The 17,587-nt window shown below is 43.7% G+C and overlaps 1 protein-coding gene across 1 annotated transcript in view; it reads left to right on the top strand.

The window, feature by feature from the left end:
* Positions 1-16,331, top strand: part of LOC140721974 (uncharacterized) — a 52,633-nt gene extending 36,302 nt beyond the window's left edge. Inside the window, 3 exon segments of the mRNA XM_073036802.1 lie at positions 7,276-9,387; positions 15,511-15,634; positions 15,980-16,331. Coding sequence (XP_072892903.1) covers positions 7,276-8,448 — 1,173 coding nt within the window. The 3' untranslated portion in view covers positions 8,449-9,387; positions 15,511-15,634; positions 15,980-16,331.
* The last annotated feature ends 1,256 nt before the right edge of the window (positions 16,332-17,587 follow it).

Below are 17,587 nucleotides of genomic sequence, written 5' to 3'. Positions count from 1 at the left end.
GAGACCGATAGGTTGGTCCCATGCTAACTAATAACCCTTGACCCTGTTCTTCATCTTGCAGCTCCGTATATTAAAGTAAAGCAAGGATCCCACAGGCAATAGTCATAATAAAAGGCACAAGCAGAATTCAACTACTATAATGTTATGTCTAATAGTAATAAAAACATAATCAACAACGGCCATCTTAGAATCAGCTAAAGTAGCTTTAACACATATTCAAAAAAAGAGAATAAATTCGATCAAATAATATTACAAACATTATTCTTTCTTTCGAAAAAGTAAAGTAAATGAGTATATATATAACAGACCTAAAGCTATAAGTATTGACACAAATAAAATAAATTAAAAAAATAATACACAACAGGTCCTACAGAGACCATTAGTGTACAATACTATAAAGGTACCCTACAAAACAGATACATATGTACTAATTACTAATAAGGTAAAAAAAATTAGATCAGCCATGTCCCATACCAAAGACTGAAAAGGTATAGAATGTACTTAACTCAGAAGATCCATAAACAACATACAGCAAATACTTCAAAATTGCGTATTGAATAATTGGAATGACTTTAATATTTTATTCAGTAGGCTTAACTTTAAGATTTTTAATGTACTCCCATCCCTCCTGAGGAGAGTAGATTCTCAGTGACTGAGATTTTTCAGGAAAAATTAGCAGCATTGCTGGAAAGCAAAGGGATCTGTATAAATCTATACATTTCACTCATAACTTCTCGATATTTCCTTCTTTCAGCAAAGATTTCAGGAGGATAGACTTTGACTATATGAATCTGTGTTGAATTAAAGATTAATTTCTGCTTCTTTCTGGCTTCTTGAAGAATAGCTTCTTTAGTCGTATAATAATGCAAAGAAAGTACAACTGGTCGAGGACGTAATTCGGATGAACACCGAGAAAATGGAAATCTGTGGGCTCTGTCAATAGACAATAGAGAGTAGGTGCAGGAGTAGGCTGTTCGGCCCTTCTAGCTAGCACCCCCATTCACTGTGATCATGGCTGATCATGCACAATCAGTACCCCATTCCTGCCGTCTCCCCATATCCCTTGACCCCTCTATCTATAAGAGCTCTATCTAACTCTCTCTTGAATGCATCCAGAGACTTAGCCTCCACTGCCTTCTGGGGCAGAGCATTCCACATATCCACCATTAATGGGCTGTCGATTAAGGGGCTAGCTTTGAGGATCACATTAAAAAGTGAGTACAACATATCTGAGAAAAATTTTAACAGATCACCGGCTTCAGTATTTTCAGGCAGTCCAGAATTTGCAAATTACCTTAATGCCCTCTACTATCTGAATCAACCATTCTTTTCTTTGTTTTGGATAGTTCCTAGGTAACTTCATTGATTTTCTTTTCCATCGAAGATATCTCCTCTCCTTGTTCTTTAATAGTTTGCTTAAATAAATCATGCTCATTCTCAGTTCGTGTTGTAGTCTGCTGAAGTGTTAGAAGCTGAGAGTCCAAATTTTTCAGAGTCTTGAATCGTAGAAATAGCTTTTTCAAGCTTCTCATTTGAACTGGCCAGATGATCAATTTTAATATTAAGCAATCTGAATTATGATTTCATGTCTTGTATTGAAGAAAATATTCCTGCTAATGTAACAGATTCCTCCGTTTTCTTGGTTTGTTCCGTTTGCTCCGTTTCAGGAGAAGTTTTGCCGCGTCTCAGTTCAATACCAGAACAATTTTTTTCGGCCATTGTAATTCAGTCGTAAATCCTTCAATAGAAGTAATAGATCCTTCAGTAGAAGTAATAAATTATCAAAGCTAAAAGGGATCTGTTAGTGGGATATAAAATATATTAAAAGAGAGAGCTGCTAGGAATGCGACTTACTTCATATGCTACAAAATGGAAATTCCCACTGTATAATTCTCCGTAACTTCCGCTACCTCCAACGGAATCCCACTATCAAGCACATCATTCCCTCTGCCTCTTTTTGCTTTCCACAGGGATCACTCCCAATGAGACTCCCTTGTCCACTTGTTCCCCCACCCCCAATCCCTTCCCACCAATCTCTCTCCTGGAACTTATCCTTGTAAGTGGTACAAGTGCTCCTCCTGCCCTTATACTTCCTCCCTCACCACCATTCAGGGCCACAAGCAGTCCTTCCAGCTGAGGCAACACTTCACCTGTGGGTCGGCTGGAGTGGTATATTGCTTCTGGTGCTCCAGGTGCGGCCTTTTATATATTGGTGAGACCCGACGCAGACTGGGAGACAGTTTCGCTGAACACCTACACTCTGTCAGCCAGAGAAAGCAGAATCTCCCAATGGCCACACATTTTAATTCCATGTCCTGTTCACATTCTGATATGTCTGATATTCCCATTTCCATGGCCTCTACTGTAAAAATGAAGCCACAGTCAGGTTGGAGGAACAACACCTTATATACCGTCTGGGTAGCCTCCAACCTGATGGCATGAACATTGACCTCTAACTTCTGTTAATGCCCCTCCACCTTATCCCTGATTTATTTATTTCCCCCCTCCCATTTTTTCCTCTCTCTTCCCATCACTCTGCCTGTTCTCCATGTCCCTTCCTGCTTTTGTTCTCCCTAGGCCTCCTGTCCCATGATCCTTTCCCTGCTCCAGCTCTGTATCCCTTTCGCCAATCACGTTTCCAGCTCTTAACTTAACCCCACCCCCTCCGGTCTTCTCTCATCATTTCGCATTTCCCCCTCCCCCCACTACTTTCAAATCTCTTACTATCTTTTCTTTCAGTTAGTCCTGATGAAGGGTCTCGGCTGGAAACATCAACATTGCTTCTTCCTATAGATGCTGCCTGGCCTGTTGCGTTCCACCAGCATTTTGCCTGTGTTGCTTGAAATTCCAGCATCTGCAGATTTCCTCATGTTTGCTGAGATAAGAGAGTTCGCTAAATCAAGGTTTTAATTACAGATGGATGTACTTTCCAGTCCTTATCAGTTATTACCTTTGCAAGGCCGTGAGATAATTACAGACAGATGTTCATTCCTGTCCTCCTCCCTTTACTCAAATGAGGGTACAATGTATAATGTTATCAGCTCTCAGTGTGTCTCTCTGAAAGCCGCAGAGAACTGGTAATGAGCCTGCATTAGCTAGCCAGAGAAGTCGGGAGTTTATTTCAGTTGAAAAATTCCTATTCAGTCCCAATTATTCTTTTAGCCAGAGGTTACATAGGTTCAAAATGATTTTTTTTTAATATATCCTCAATTCCTTAGGAGGTTTCAGGAGAAATACTTATGTCCAATATAGAAACTTGTGCTACTTGTGCGTATTGTGGTGATGCAAAGGTTGCCAGAAACTTTACAAATGGGAAGAAGTGGAGTGATATTTGGAAATTTGACTTTTTAAAGCATTATTTAGCAAGAAAACCACATATGGACAGTGTGCGGAAGCTCTGGTGAGAAAATCCTTCATTACCTGTTACAGGCCTGCTACATAGGTTTCGTGAGAGTGCAGATGAACTTGATCATACCAAGAGGAGATCCAAGTTCTTGTCGACATTTATTTGCTAGTTGTTAAAATGAATACATCTCTATATAAAAGTCACTATGCACATGTTGTCACTGGGTTGAAAATGCTCAGTACAAGATTTGTGTGCACACTGGTCATTAAAAATTAGTGGGGCCATTGTTGGGAAGGTGGGAGATCTCCAGTGTCCTTGATGCCCTCACCTACAAGATGTGCATCCAGCTGCAGCTTGTAACCCTGCACTTTAGGGAGTTGGAGCTGGAAATGGATGAATTCCAGATCATCCAGGAGATGGAGGGGATGACAGATATGATGGGAAGAGAGGTGAGTTGCACCCAAGTTGCAGGACACAAGAAACTGGGTGAGAGTTAGGAAGAGGAATGATGTTAAATAGCCATCACAGAATACTCTTGTTGCTGTCCCACTCAACAGCAGGTGGACCACATAAGAAACTGTTGCAGGGGGATAACTTGGCAGAGGAAAGTCAAAGGGTTGATATGGGATTTGTTAGTTAGGGGAACTGAACAAGAGGGGACTAATATCCCAGTGGTAAGCTTGCTAATGCTAGTGTGAGGGGAGGGGTGATGTGGTTAATATAAGTTGTAGGGGGAACGGGAGCCAGAATGACAGAACAGATAGTGGAGAGGGTGAATTGAATTGAATTGACTTTCTCACATACATCCTTCATATACATGAGGAGTAGAAATCTTTACGTTACGTTAATTCTCTTCTAAATGTGGAGTGTATAATTTATAGTAATTTATAATAAATAATTTGTACATAGGATAGTCAACATAACACAGAAATGCAATCGCATCAGCATGAATTAATCAGTCTGATCGCTTGTTTGAAGATGATGTCCTGGAGCCTGTTGATCCTTTTGCTGTGGTACTGTTTCCTGGATGGTTGCAGCAGGAACAGTTTGTGGTTGTGGTGAATTGGGTCCCCAGTATCCTTTGGGCCCCTTTTACACACCTGTCTCTGTAAATTTCCTGAATAGTGGCAAGCTCACAACTACAGATGCACTGGGCTGTTTGCACCACTCTCTGCAGGGCCCTGTGATTAAGGGAAGTACAGTTCCCATACCAGGCAGTGATGCAGCCAGTCAGGATGCTCTCAGTTGTGTTCCTGTAGATAGTTCTTTGGATTTGAGGCCCCATCCCAAAGTTCTTCAACCATCTGAAGTGAAAGAGGTCTGTTGTGCTCTTTTCACAACATAGCTGGTATGTACAGACAATGTGAGATCCTTGGTGATTTTATGCCGAGGAACTTAAAGCTGTTCACCCTCTCAACCCCAGATTGATTGATGTCAATAGGAGTTAGCCTGTCTACATTCCTCCTGTCATCCACAATCAGCTGCTTTGTTTTTGTGACAATGATGGAGAGTTTGTTTTCTTGACACCAGTCAGATGTTGTTCAGACCTCAGACAGAGTCAGCAATCAAATGGTTGAGCATGGTGCGATGAATGTGCTGAGCTGTGTATATCACAATGCAAGAAGCATCGTAGGAAAGCCAGATGAGCTCAGGACAGGGAATTATGATATTGTAGCCATTACTGGGACTTAGTTGCACCCAACAGTCTGAGGGATTTAGACGAACAAATTTCCAGAGAGGTCGCAGACCATGCCAAGAAACAAAAGTTGATTCAGTAAGTGATTTTAATTTTCCAGATATTGTCTGGGACTCCCATGCTGTAAAAGGACTTGATGGGGTAGAGTTTGTCAAATGTGCCCTTAACCAGTACATAGATTTCCCAACATAGAAGTGTGCAATAAGCTGTTAGGAAATGATCCAGGGCTGGTGACAGCAATTAGTGATCATAATGCCATGAGATTCAAAGTAACTATGGAAAAAGAGAGGTGTGGATCACGGGTTGAGATTCTAAATTGGAGAAAGGTCAATTTTGATGGTATCAGAAAGGATCTGACAAGTGTGGTTTGGGACAGGCTGTTTCCTGGCAAAGGAGTACTTGGTAAGTGTGAGGCCTTCAGAAGTGAAATTTTGAATGTGTGGAGTTTGTATGTGCCTGTCAAAATAAATATTGAAAGGTAACTGGTGCAGGGAGCCTTGGTTTTCAAGAGATATTGAGGCCCCAGCTATTTTGTTCCTGTCAAAGCCTTAGACTGCTGGGTGCTACCAAGACTCATTAATGACTACAGTATCATAATTCCAAGCCCTCAGTTCATCTGACTTTCTTTTTAGTCGACTTCTGTTGGTTTCTAAAAGCTTCCCAATAGTTTTTGCTCTTTTGTTTGCCCTCTCTTTGGCCTTTATGTTGCTTTGACTTCTCATTTCAGCACAGTTGTGTCCTCCGGCCTCTCCAATGCTTCCACTTCTTTGGGATGTATCGATCACTCATCTCCCGAATTGCTACCAGAACTCCAGCCACTGCTGCTGCATTGTCACTGCTACCAATTTTCCCTTCAAAACAGTTTTCCAAACATTTGTCCAGATTCTCTGCCATAGAAACATGGAGAAATTCAGTACGGAAACAGGCGATTTAGCCCATCTTGCAATGCGGAACAAATATATAATCTGTCTAATGCAACTGCCTGCACCGGGACCATTGCCCTCCATACCCCTACCATCCAGGCTCCCATCCAAACTTCTTTTAAATGGTGAAATTGAGCTCATAGTCACCACTTGTGCTGACATCTCATTCCACACTCTCACAACCATTTCAGTGAAGAGCTTTTCCACATGTTGCCGTTAAATTTTCACCTTCCCCGCTTACCCACGACCTCTGGTTGATGTCCCACACAACCTCATTGGAAAAAGCTGCTTGCATTTACCCTATCTATACCCTCATAATTTTGTAGACTTCAAACAAATCCTCAAAGCAATGTATAATTTCCTTATTTATGTTTAGAGCCTTTTCTTTTAGATGTATATGATGAGGGGCATTGATCATGTGGATAGCCAGAGGTTTCTTCTGAGCGCTGAAATGGCGAACACAAGGGGCCATAGTTTTAAGGTGCTTGGAAATAGATACCGAAGGGAGGTCAAGGGTAAGTTTTTTACTGAGAGAGTGGTGGGTGCGTGAAATGCACTACCGGCTATTTGTGTGAGAGTGTTTCAGTTACTGTGGGGCCAGGCACCCAGGCAGCTCAGTGGGAACAGGGAATAATACCAATGGAGAGAGTCAAACTGAGCCAGGTCACAGATTGGAGATGACAGAAATGCCCCATTCTTATAGAGACAGGAAGGGTATCAGAGAATTTGTTGGTCATTCCAGATACCAGCACTGTGCCGAGTTAAAAATGATTTCTCTCTCCAATTTGGATTGAACTTCACTGTAACAATGTGATGCCAGATCACACCTTCACAACTCTAGTGATCTCATCTGAAATGTTGTCCTACACCCACTGATGGATTTTGTAAATATGATTACAGGTTAAAAATGACAAGGAATTTGTCTATGGGAAGCTTGAACCTAGCATGCCAGTTTTGTGGTCTCTGTCCAGATACTTAAGAAGAGGAGCAAGGGATTCACTCGATCAACCTTCCTGCTCAGACTGTGGGGAGGGATTCACTCGGTCATTTCAACTGAACATACATCAGAAAGTTCACACTGGGTAAGGCCATTCATCTGTTCTGTGGCTGAGAAGGCATTCAGTTGGTCATTCCAACTGTGGACACACTAGTCAGTTCACACTGGGCAGAGGCTTGTCATCTGCTGAACTTGTGGGGAAGGATTCACTCGGTTACTTGACCTAATGGCTCACCAGGGAGTTCACATTTGGGAGCAGCCGTTCACCTGCTCAGAATGTGGGAAGGGATTCACCTGCTCATCTAACCTGAAGGTCCATCAGCGAGTTCACACTGGAGAGAGGCCATTCACCTGCTCAGACTGTGGGAAGGGATTCACTAAGTCATCTCACCTACTGAGACACCAGTCAGTTCACACTGGAGAGAGGCCGTTTACCTGCTCAAAATGTGGGAAGGGATTCACTCAGTCATCAGAACTGAAGGTACATCAGCGAGTTCACACTGGAGAGAGGTCGTTCACCTGCTCAGACTGTGGGAAGGGATTCACTTGCTCATCCAAATTGAAGATACATAGGCGAGTTCACACTGGGGAGCGGCCGTTCATCTGCTCAAACTGCGGGAAGGGATTCACTCAGTCATCTGAACTGAAGGTACATCAGCGAGTTCACACTGGAGAGAGGCCATTCATCTGCTCAGACTGTGGGAAGGGATTCACTTCCTCATCCAAATTGAAGATACATAGGCGAGTTCACACTGGGGAGCAGCCGTTCATCTGCTCAAACTGCGGGAAGGGATTCACTCAGTCATCTGAACTGAAGGTACACCAGCGAGTTCACACTGGGGAGAGGCCATTCACCTGCTCAGACTGTGGGAAGAGATTCACTCAGTCATCCACACTGAAGGTACACCAGTTAGTTCACACTGGCGAGCGGCCATTCACCTGCTCAGACTGTGGGAAGGGATTCACTTGCTCATCTAAACTGAAAGTGCACCAGCGAGTTCACACTGGAGAGAGGCCGTTCACCTGCTCAGACTGTGGGAAGGGATTCACTAAATCATCTCATCTACTGAGACACCAGTCAGTTCACACTGGGGAGATGCCGTTCACCTGCTCAGTCTGTGGGAAGGGATTCACTTGCTCATCCGAACTGAAGCTACATCAGCGAGTTCACACTGGAGAAAGGCCGTTCCCATGCTCAAACTGTGGGAAGCGATACACTCAGTCATCTAAACTGAAGGTCCACCAGCGAATTCACACTGGGGAGAGGCCAATCACCTGCTCAGACTGTGGGAAGGGATTCGCTCAGTCATCCTAACTGAAGATACATAGATGAGTTCACACTGGGGAGCGGCCGTTCACCTGCTCAAACTGCGGGAAGGGATTCACTTACTCATCCCATCTGAAGGTACATCAGAAATTTCACACTGGAGTGAGGCCATTCACTGCTCAGACTGTGGGAAGTGATTTACTCAGTCATCCACCCTAATGGCACACCAGCGAGGTACTGTGGGGAGCAGCCATTCACCTGCTCCGACTGCGGGAAGAGCTTCTCTCAGCCAATTCAACCAAATGTGCATCATTGTGTTCACACTGGGGAGAGGCCGTTCACCTGCTGTGATTGTGGGAAGGGATTCACTCAGTCATCGAACCCTGTGTAACTCTTGCTTCAGCTAGCAGCTTAATATAGGGGATGATAGCCTCCCAGCCCACCCAAACTTAAGAAATCTCGTTTGGGTGGATGCTGCTTGATGTATCCCCTGTTACAAATCAGTAACATGAAATAACAAACAGTAAACAAAATGTGATTAAATGATTAAGTTTTATAATTCTTACTTTGACTATATGGTTAGTGAAGTAAACTAAAAACAAAGAAAAAGGGCCCACTCTCACCATTCGTGTCTTCTCATCTCTCCGTGGCAAAAGACCACGAAAACCTATCTTCCAGACTGACAAGAAAGAACAAAATTTCTCTCATCAGATAGCCCCGAACTCCAAAACCCTGTTATCTCTGGTCATAACCTTAACATTGCTGCTACAGAGAAATCATTACCTCAGCAGTGAAACATTGCAGAGAGGCCATTACAAGAGCAGTGAAACCTTGCAACATGTTACACTTGTGACACACTACCATGGAGAAGGTTTCAATAAGCTGTTCGCTGGATATTTATCCATCACTGTTGCTGAACACTATTTTGAGAGTAACTGTCGGTGCTGAACTCTGTAATTATTGCTGCTGCTCACCACACCCAGTTATCACCCTGGTCACTGTGCATGGGAGGAATTTCTGCTGCATATTCACCTTTAATGGGACTTGAGTTTAATATGGACTGGAGTGGAGAGCGGCCAGTGAAGGAGTGGAGCTATGAGGCTTTGGCTCGAGAGGTTTTGGCGAGCAGAGGGGGAGGACGAGTTTGCTCCCAGTAAGGTAAGGCCGGGTAGGTTTCTTTAATTAATTTCATTATCTTTGGAGTTGGTAATGGAGGCAGTAGATAAGGCAGTCCAGTGCTCCGATTGTAGAATGTGGGAAGTCAGGGACAGTACAATTGTCTCTGATGACTACACCTGAGAGAAGTGCATCCAGCTGTGGCTCTTGTCAAACCGAGTTAGGGAACTGAAGCTGGAGCAGATCAGAGTTTCAGGGAGGCAATCATCCCTAAAAGTCAGGAGGCAGGTAACTGGTTAACTGTCAGGAGAGGGAAGGAGGATAGACAGAAAGAGCAGAGCACCCCTGTGGCCGTTCCCATCAATAATAAGTATACCATTTTGGATACAGTTGGGAGTGACCTACCAGGGACAAGTTGTAGTGGTCGCGTCTCTGGCACCGCAACTGGACCCTCAGCTCAGAAAGGAAGGAGTGAAAAGTGGAGAGCTGTAGTGATCGGGGATTCGATAGTTTGCGGGACAGATAAGAGGTCCTGTGGGAAAGATTGAGAATCCCGGATGGTCTGTTGCCTTCTTGGTGCCAGGGTCTGCGATATATTGGATCGAGTTCTCAGCATTCTCAGGAAAGGAGGTGAGCAGCCAGATGTCGTGGTCCATGTGGGGACCAATGACATATATAGGAGTTAGGAAAAAAGTTAAAAAGCAGGACCTCAGGGGTGGTAATCTCAGGATTGCTACTTGTGCCATGAGACAGAGAGGGTAGGAACAGGAAGTCACGGCAGATGAATGTGTGACTGAAGAGTAGATGCTTTAGGCAGGAGTTCAGATTTCTGGAACTTTGGGATCTCTTCTGGGAAAGGTCTGACCTGTACAAAAAGGACGGGCTGCACATGAACTGGAAAGGGACCTGGCGGCCAAGTTTGTTAAAGCTGTTGGGGAGGGTTTAAACTAGTTTGGCGGGGGGGGGGGGGCGGAATCAGAATGTGAGTGTAGAGTTTAGAGTAGAAGGACAAGGGCATGATGCTGTGTGTTCTGAGTTGGTGAGGAAGGACAGGCAGGCGATAAAACATAAATGTAGCCACAGAGGGGTTGAAATTTGTGTATTTCAATGCTAGGAGTATTAGGAATAAACAGAATGAACTTAGAGCATGGATCAGTACGTGGATCTACGACGTTGTGGCTATTGCTGAAACTTGGCTGATGCAGGTACCGGGGTTTAGGTGTTTTAAAAGGAATAGGATAGGAGGTAGCAAAGGGGGAGGTGAGTAGCATTGCTGGTATCATGGCTACTATCAGGGGTTAGGGATAGTATCATGGCTATAGAAATGGAGAGGAAGTATCCACTGTGTCGGTCTGGGTGGAAGTCAGAAATAGGAAAGGATCAATCACGTGTGCTGGGAGTAGTCTGTAGGCTCCCAAATTGCCCTTGGGACAGCGAGGAGCAGATAAGAAGGCAGATTTTAGAATGGTGCAGGAAAGACAGGGTGGTAGTTATGGGTGATTTCAACTTCCCTCATATTGACTGGCACCTCCTGAATGCAAGGGGGATAGATGGGGCTGAATTTGTCAGGTGTGATCAAGAAGGATTCCTGACACAGTATGTGGACTGGCCGATGAGAGGAGAGGCTATACTGGATCTAGTTCTGGGTAATGAACCTGGTCAGGTGACAGACCTCTTGGTGGGGAAATATTTTGATGAGAGTGACTGCAACTCCCTTAGCTTTAGCATAGGTATGGAAAAGGGTGAAAACAGACAAAATGGGAAAGTGCTTAACTGGGGAAGTGCTAACTATGAAGGGATGAGGCAGGAACTAGCGAGAGTAAATTGGAAACAGATGTTCAAAGGTGAAAACACAGAAGTAATATGAAGGAAGTTTAGGGAACACTTGTGCTGGGTCAGGATAGGTATGTCCCACTGAGGCAAGAAAAAATGGTAGGAAAGGGGAACTGTGGCTGATGAAACACATGAGGCAACACATCGAGGAAGATAGATAGATAGATAGATACTTTATTCATCCCCATGGGGAAATTCAACATTTTTTCCAATGTCCCATACACTTGTTATAGCAAAACTAATTACATACAATACTTAACTCAGTAAAAATATGATATGCATCTCTCTCAAAAAGCATTCATAATAGCTTTTAAAAGGTTCTTAAGTAGTTTACTTAACACATTGAGTCCTAACCCCGGCACTTTAACATATCTTACTCCTGGCGGTTGAATTGTAAAGCCGAATGGCATTGGGGAGTATTGATCTCTTCATCCTGTCTGAGGAGCATTGCATCGATAGCAACCTGTCGCTGAAACTGCTTCTCTGTCTCTGGATGGTGCTATGTAGAGGATGTTCAGGGTTTTCCATAATTGACCGTAGCCTACTCAGCGCCCTTCGCTCTGCTACCGATGTTATACTCTCCAGTACTTTGCCCACGACAGAGCCCGCCTTCCTTACCAGCTTATTAAGACGTGAGGCGTCCCTCTTCTTAATGCTGCCTCCCCAACACGCCACCACAAAGAAGAGGGCGCTCTCCACAACTGACCTATAGAACATCTTCAGCATCTCACTACAGACATTAAATGACGCCAACCTTCTAAGGAAGTACAGTCGACTCTGTGCCTTCCTGCACAAGGCATCTGTGTTGGCAGTCCAGTCTAGCTTCTCGTCTAACTGTACTCCCAGATACTTGTAGGTCTTAACCTGCTCCACACATTCTCCATTAATGATCACTGGCTCCATATGAGGCCTAGATCTCCTAAAGTCCTCCACCATCTCCTTGGTCTTGGTGATATTGAGATGCAGGTATTATGAGTTGCACCATATCACAAAGTCCTGTATCAGTTTCCTATACTCTTCCTCCTGACCATTCCTGACACACCCCACTATGGCCGTGTCATCAGCGAACTTCTGCACATGGCAGGACTCCGAGTTGTATTGGAAGTCTGATGTGTACAGGGTGAACAGGACCGGAGAGAGCACGGTCCCCTGCGGCGCTCCTGTGCTGCTGACCACCGTGTCAGACCTACAGTCTCCCAACCGCACATACTGAGGTCTGTCTGTCAAGTAGTCCACTATCCAATCCACCATGTGAGAGTCTACTCCCATCTCCGTTAGTTTGTGCCTTAAGCATATGTTAGATATATGGAGCAGGAAGCAGGAGGGGCTCATGAGAAATTTAGGGTAGCCAGGAAAGAGAGTAAGAAGGGACTTAGGAGAGCTCAAAGGGGGCATGAGAAGGCCTTGACATGTAGGATTAAGCAGAACCCCAATGTGTTCTATCCATATATCAAGAACAGAAAGATGACAAGAATGAAGGTGGGGTCAATAAAGGATAAAGATGTCAACATGTGCCTGGAGGCGGAGGAGGTTGGGGAGGTCCTAAGTGAATACTTTGCTTCAGTATTCACAAGTGAAAATGATGTTGGTCAGGGTGAGGTTGAAATAGAACAAGCCTGTGTGCTGGACAATGTGGACATTAAGGAAGAAGAAGTGTTGGATCTTCTTAAGAACATCAAGATTGATAAATCCCCAGGGCTGCGGACATGATATACCCCAGGTTGCTGTGGGAAGTGAGAGAAGAGATTGCTGGAGCAGTAGCTTTGCTCTTTGAATCCTCTTTGGCTGCAGGGGAGGTGCTGGAGGATTGGAGAATGGCAAATGTAGTACCCTTGTTTGAAAAAGGTAATAGGGAGAATCCTGGAACTATAGACCAGTGAATCTTATGTTGGTGGTCTGCAAACTATTGGAAAGGATTCTTAAGGGTAGGATCTACGAGCATTTGGAGAAGTACAGTCTACTCAAGGATAGTCAACATGGCTTTGTGAAGGGAAGATCTTGCCCCATGAGCCTAATTGAGTTTTTTGAAGGGGGAACAAAAGAAATTGATGAGAGTAGCATGGAAGTTGTGGTCTACATGGATTTTAGTAAGGCATTTGACAGGAGCCTCACAAGAGACTTATCCAGAAAGTCAAGAGGCATGGGATCAATGGAAACTTATTTGTTTGAATAAAAATTGGCTTAAAGGAGGAAAGTAGAGGGTAGTAGTAAAAGGAAAGTATTCTGCCTGGAGGTTGGTGACTAGTGGAGTACTGCAGTTATCTGTCCTGGGACCCTTGCTTTTGTGATTTTTATAAATGACATGGATGAAGAGGTGGAAGGATGGGTGAGCAAGTTTGCAGATGACATTAAGATTGGAGGAGTTGTGTATGGAGCTGTAGGTTGTTGAAGGTTACAAGAGGATATAGGCAGGATATAGAGGTGGGCAGAAAAGTGGCAGATGGACTTCAATCCGGATCAGTGTGAGGTGATGCATTTTGGGAGGACAAACTAGAAGGCTGAGTACAGGGTTAGTGGTCGGTTACTTAAGAGTGTGGATGGAAAAAGGGGCCTTGGGTTTCAAATCCATACATCCCTCAAGGTCGCTGCACAGGTTGATATGGAGATTACAAAGGCCTATGGGATGCTAGGCTTCATTAATAACGGGATTGAGTTCAAGAGTAGAGAGGTCATGTTGCAACTCTACAAATCTCTGGTGAGACCACACTTAGAGTGTTGTGATCAATTCTGGTAACCTTATTATAGGAAGAATGTGGAAGCTATGCAGAGGGTGCAGAGGAGATTTACTAGGATGTTGCCTGGATTGGAAAACAAGTTTTATGAGGTGAGATTATCAGAGCTGGGACTTTTCTCTTTGAAGCGTAGAAGAATGAGAGGGGACTTGATAGAGGTCTACAAGATTATAAGAGGCATAGATACGGTGGATAGCCAGGATCTGAATAGCAAACACCAGAGGGCATATGTACAAAGTTAAGGGAGGGAAGCTTAGGGGAGACATCAGGGGTAAGTTTTTTTACACAGAGGGTTGTGGGTGCTAGGAATGACTTGCCGGGGATGCTGGTGGAGGATAAAATATTAGGGGTTTTTCACAGCCTCTTGGACAGCCACATGGATGAAAGAAAAATAGAGGGTTACCGGGTAGTGTGGGTTTAGTACTTTTTTTAGGGGATTATATGGGTGGGTACAACATCGCAGGGCTGAAGGGCCTGTACTGTGAGGTAGTGTTCTATGGTTCTGTATCTGTGACAAATAAATCAGTTCTATTTTAAACTCTGTCTTTGGTACTTAGTGAATTTATAACACAACTAGTGCACTCAGGCCTGCTGGACCCGGCCAGTGATTCTGTTCCATGACAGTCCTTTTAAATACTCCCCTGTTGTTCCCCTCTTGCTCTCCCTGTGGTGATGGGTTCCAAACAGTCACCACTCTGTGGGTGAAGAGGTTTCCCTTGAATTTCCTGCAGACTGAAGAGGTCGAGCTGACTGCAGTTCTGTCTGAGATGTTCTTCGCTCCTCAAATCTCTGGGCTGAGGAAAAATGACATTGGGAGTTAACCTCCTTAATCAGGGTTCATTTCAACATTATGGGTCATTTTCCCTGCTTCTAAAGGGTTGTTAGAAAACACCACTGTCCTCTAGAGACTGAAAGCAGAATAGGAAACCATTAGTTGGATGTTCAATTGAGCTGGATGAGAAACCACAGGCGGGTCCACTCAGGGCTGAGTTTGGGGCTCTGGATGATGGTCGGGGTAAGAACGTATGATGAGCAGAAGGGATTCAGCAGCGGGGCATGGCAACAAGTAACAGAGTAGCAACATTTGGAAGCTGATTGACAGGGAAAATAATTCAGTTGTCAGACTAACGACACAAACAATGTCTGTGGTGAGATGCCCCATTGGTCGAGGCAGATGTATGTATTCAGAATGGTTATATCCATTGAGGGAGTTGTTCCTGCTTGTTTATCCTTTAATTTTATATCCGGGTGGTTATTGTAGATTATCCTATCTGTAATAATTTATTGATGATCATATAAATTATGAGATTCTGTCCCTAACTGGATCAGGCTTGAATTTATGGTGCCTTAATGAAGTTATGATTGTCATTCATGAGTTTGTATTTTAAAGCAAGGTTTTGGTGAATGATATTTAGAACTTCATTGTACCTGCATAAGAAATCAGATTGAGTTAAACTGCTGCAGGATCCTGGACTGTGTTGGATTGTGTCTGGTTTCTCTTGGCATTTTCTGCACTTACTGCCTTGTTTGTTTGTATTGTATGTATTTCTGATATTTTTAAATTCTTTTTGTTAACCACCTTGTCCTGTATTTCTGCAAGGAATCCCTCTGTTTCTGGGAAGAGGTCTCCAAATCTCAGTCAGGTGCTTGATGCTTCCTCGTCACCACCTCATCTGCTCAGATCGTTGAGATGTCTCCCAAGGAGGGTCAAACTCATTCCACTGGTTAATGTTTTCTTCCATATTGATAATTGATTTTTCTGAGTCAGACTCTCATTTAAGTTTTCTGGTCTGTATTTCTGATTGCGATTGCATATACACACATGGAGCGTTGAATCCTGTTCATTTCTGTTGAAAGTATATAGTTAGAAGTGTAAGGGGTTTCTTTTTCATGTTAACTGCTATGGCTAATAAAATGGCTTCTTTGTAATATTAAGTGCTGATGTAAAGGGTTCTCTATAGCAGCATATTTGGGTTTTAACCATAGATTACTTGACTTTGGATTGCCATTCCTAAGCAACTGAATAGATGTAATTCTTTCTTGCGTGTGAAAGCTATTGTTTTTTGCAGGCTTTGGTCAGAAGGCACAGAGGGGACAGAGGGAGGAGACACGACCCGAGAAATTCTGTAAGCTGGCTGACTGAACCCACCCCAAGTGGCAGTCCGAGGCCCAGGGTCTTTAGTGAGGAGAGGGGACAAGGACAGACTTGTGAGGAGCATTTTGGTCGACATCCAAGGGTGGTCCCATTCGAGGGTCGGTGGAGTTTGGAGGACATCGTCTGGAGGAAAAGATACCTGATTCATGAGCAACGAATTATTTGTGCACAGAACTGATAGAGTTACTGTCTTGGTGCCTTTATTGCATTTATTTCTACTAACCCATCACCAAGAAGTACTTATAAAGTGTAATTATTTAATTGCATATGGTGTATTGTCTGTTATTTTGCAGTGTGGGGTACATCACACAGCATCCACACACACTCGATTACACACCTTGGCAGGGGCAAAGACTGCTCCCCCTAGAAGAAAGTGAGCTGAGCGAGCCTGAGGCTTACCAGAAGGCTACAGAAGTTTTATCTGACTGTTGTGTGATTTTTTTTCCGTTTGTTTTTCCTCTTCCTCCTTTTGTCCAAGGTAGTTTAATCTTATGTGGGTCTGAGTGTAAATAGAGTTCTCTAATGTTGTCATTTCTTATTTATCTTTGTAAATTTTACTGATGAAATGGGACCGATATTTTCATTAAAAAGTCAATGTTGGTATTGATGGAAGTGTTTATTGCCTTTGTTGTATTTGTTAATTATTGAGCTCTGTTTGACAGGTTTCAGCCTTGAACTAAATTTTGGCAAAGGTTTTCCCGATTTTGCACTACTTTCTATTGTCTTTGCTTGTTAATTCTCCAGATATGTGGGTATCAACGGTCCCAAAGAAGGATCTTGGTAAAAGAAGTGGTATTCTAAGGGTAAGGTGTGAAAACCATGGCTCATAACAGATGTCAAAGACAACATAAAACCCAACCAGAGGGCTTAGAGCAAAAATTACTTGGCAGTTAGAGGATTGGGAAGCTTTTAAAAACAAACAGAATGCAACTAAAATAATTAAAGAAGGAAAAGATGGAATACATAGGTGAGCTAGCCAGTAATATAGAAAAAGGTTTCCACATTTTTCTTCAGGTACATATAGTGTAAAAGAAAGGCGGAAGTGGATATCAGACCTCTGAAAAATAATGCTGGAGAGGTAGTAATGGGGTGGGGGTACAAAGTGATGGCAGGTGAACCGAATAAGTATTATAAATCACTCCTATCGAAGACACTGGCAGGAATAAGGAAGTCACAGTTGTCAGTAGTCAGAATTGTAAAGTTCTCGGGAGAAGGTTCTTGGGAAACAGAGATTGTCTGAAGGTAAATAGGTCACTGGACTGGATGATGTACACCCCAGAGAACTGAAAGTTGTGGCTGAAGAGATATGGAGGCATTAGCAATGAACTTTCGAGAATCGTTAAGGAAATTATATCCTAAGAAGTTTTTTTTTACTTCACTAATCCTCCTCTCCCAGTTTCATCGCCTACTACTTCTTCCACCCCTTTCTCCCCCACTCTGCTTCCTCTGACGTCTCATCTCCCCACACCCCCCCCCCCCCGACCTGTTGAAGGGTCTCGGTGCGAAACATCGACTGTTTACC

Source organism: Hemitrygon akajei, unplaced genomic scaffold, assembly GCF_048418815.1.
Source record: "Hemitrygon akajei unplaced genomic scaffold, sHemAka1.3 Scf000066, whole genome shotgun sequence".
In the NCBI taxonomy this organism is placed as follows: Eukaryota; Metazoa; Chordata; class Chondrichthyes; order Myliobatiformes; family Dasyatidae; genus Hemitrygon; species Hemitrygon akajei.
Note: the sequence above shows the minus strand (reverse complement) of the source record. Positions and strands in the feature narration are given on the sequence as shown.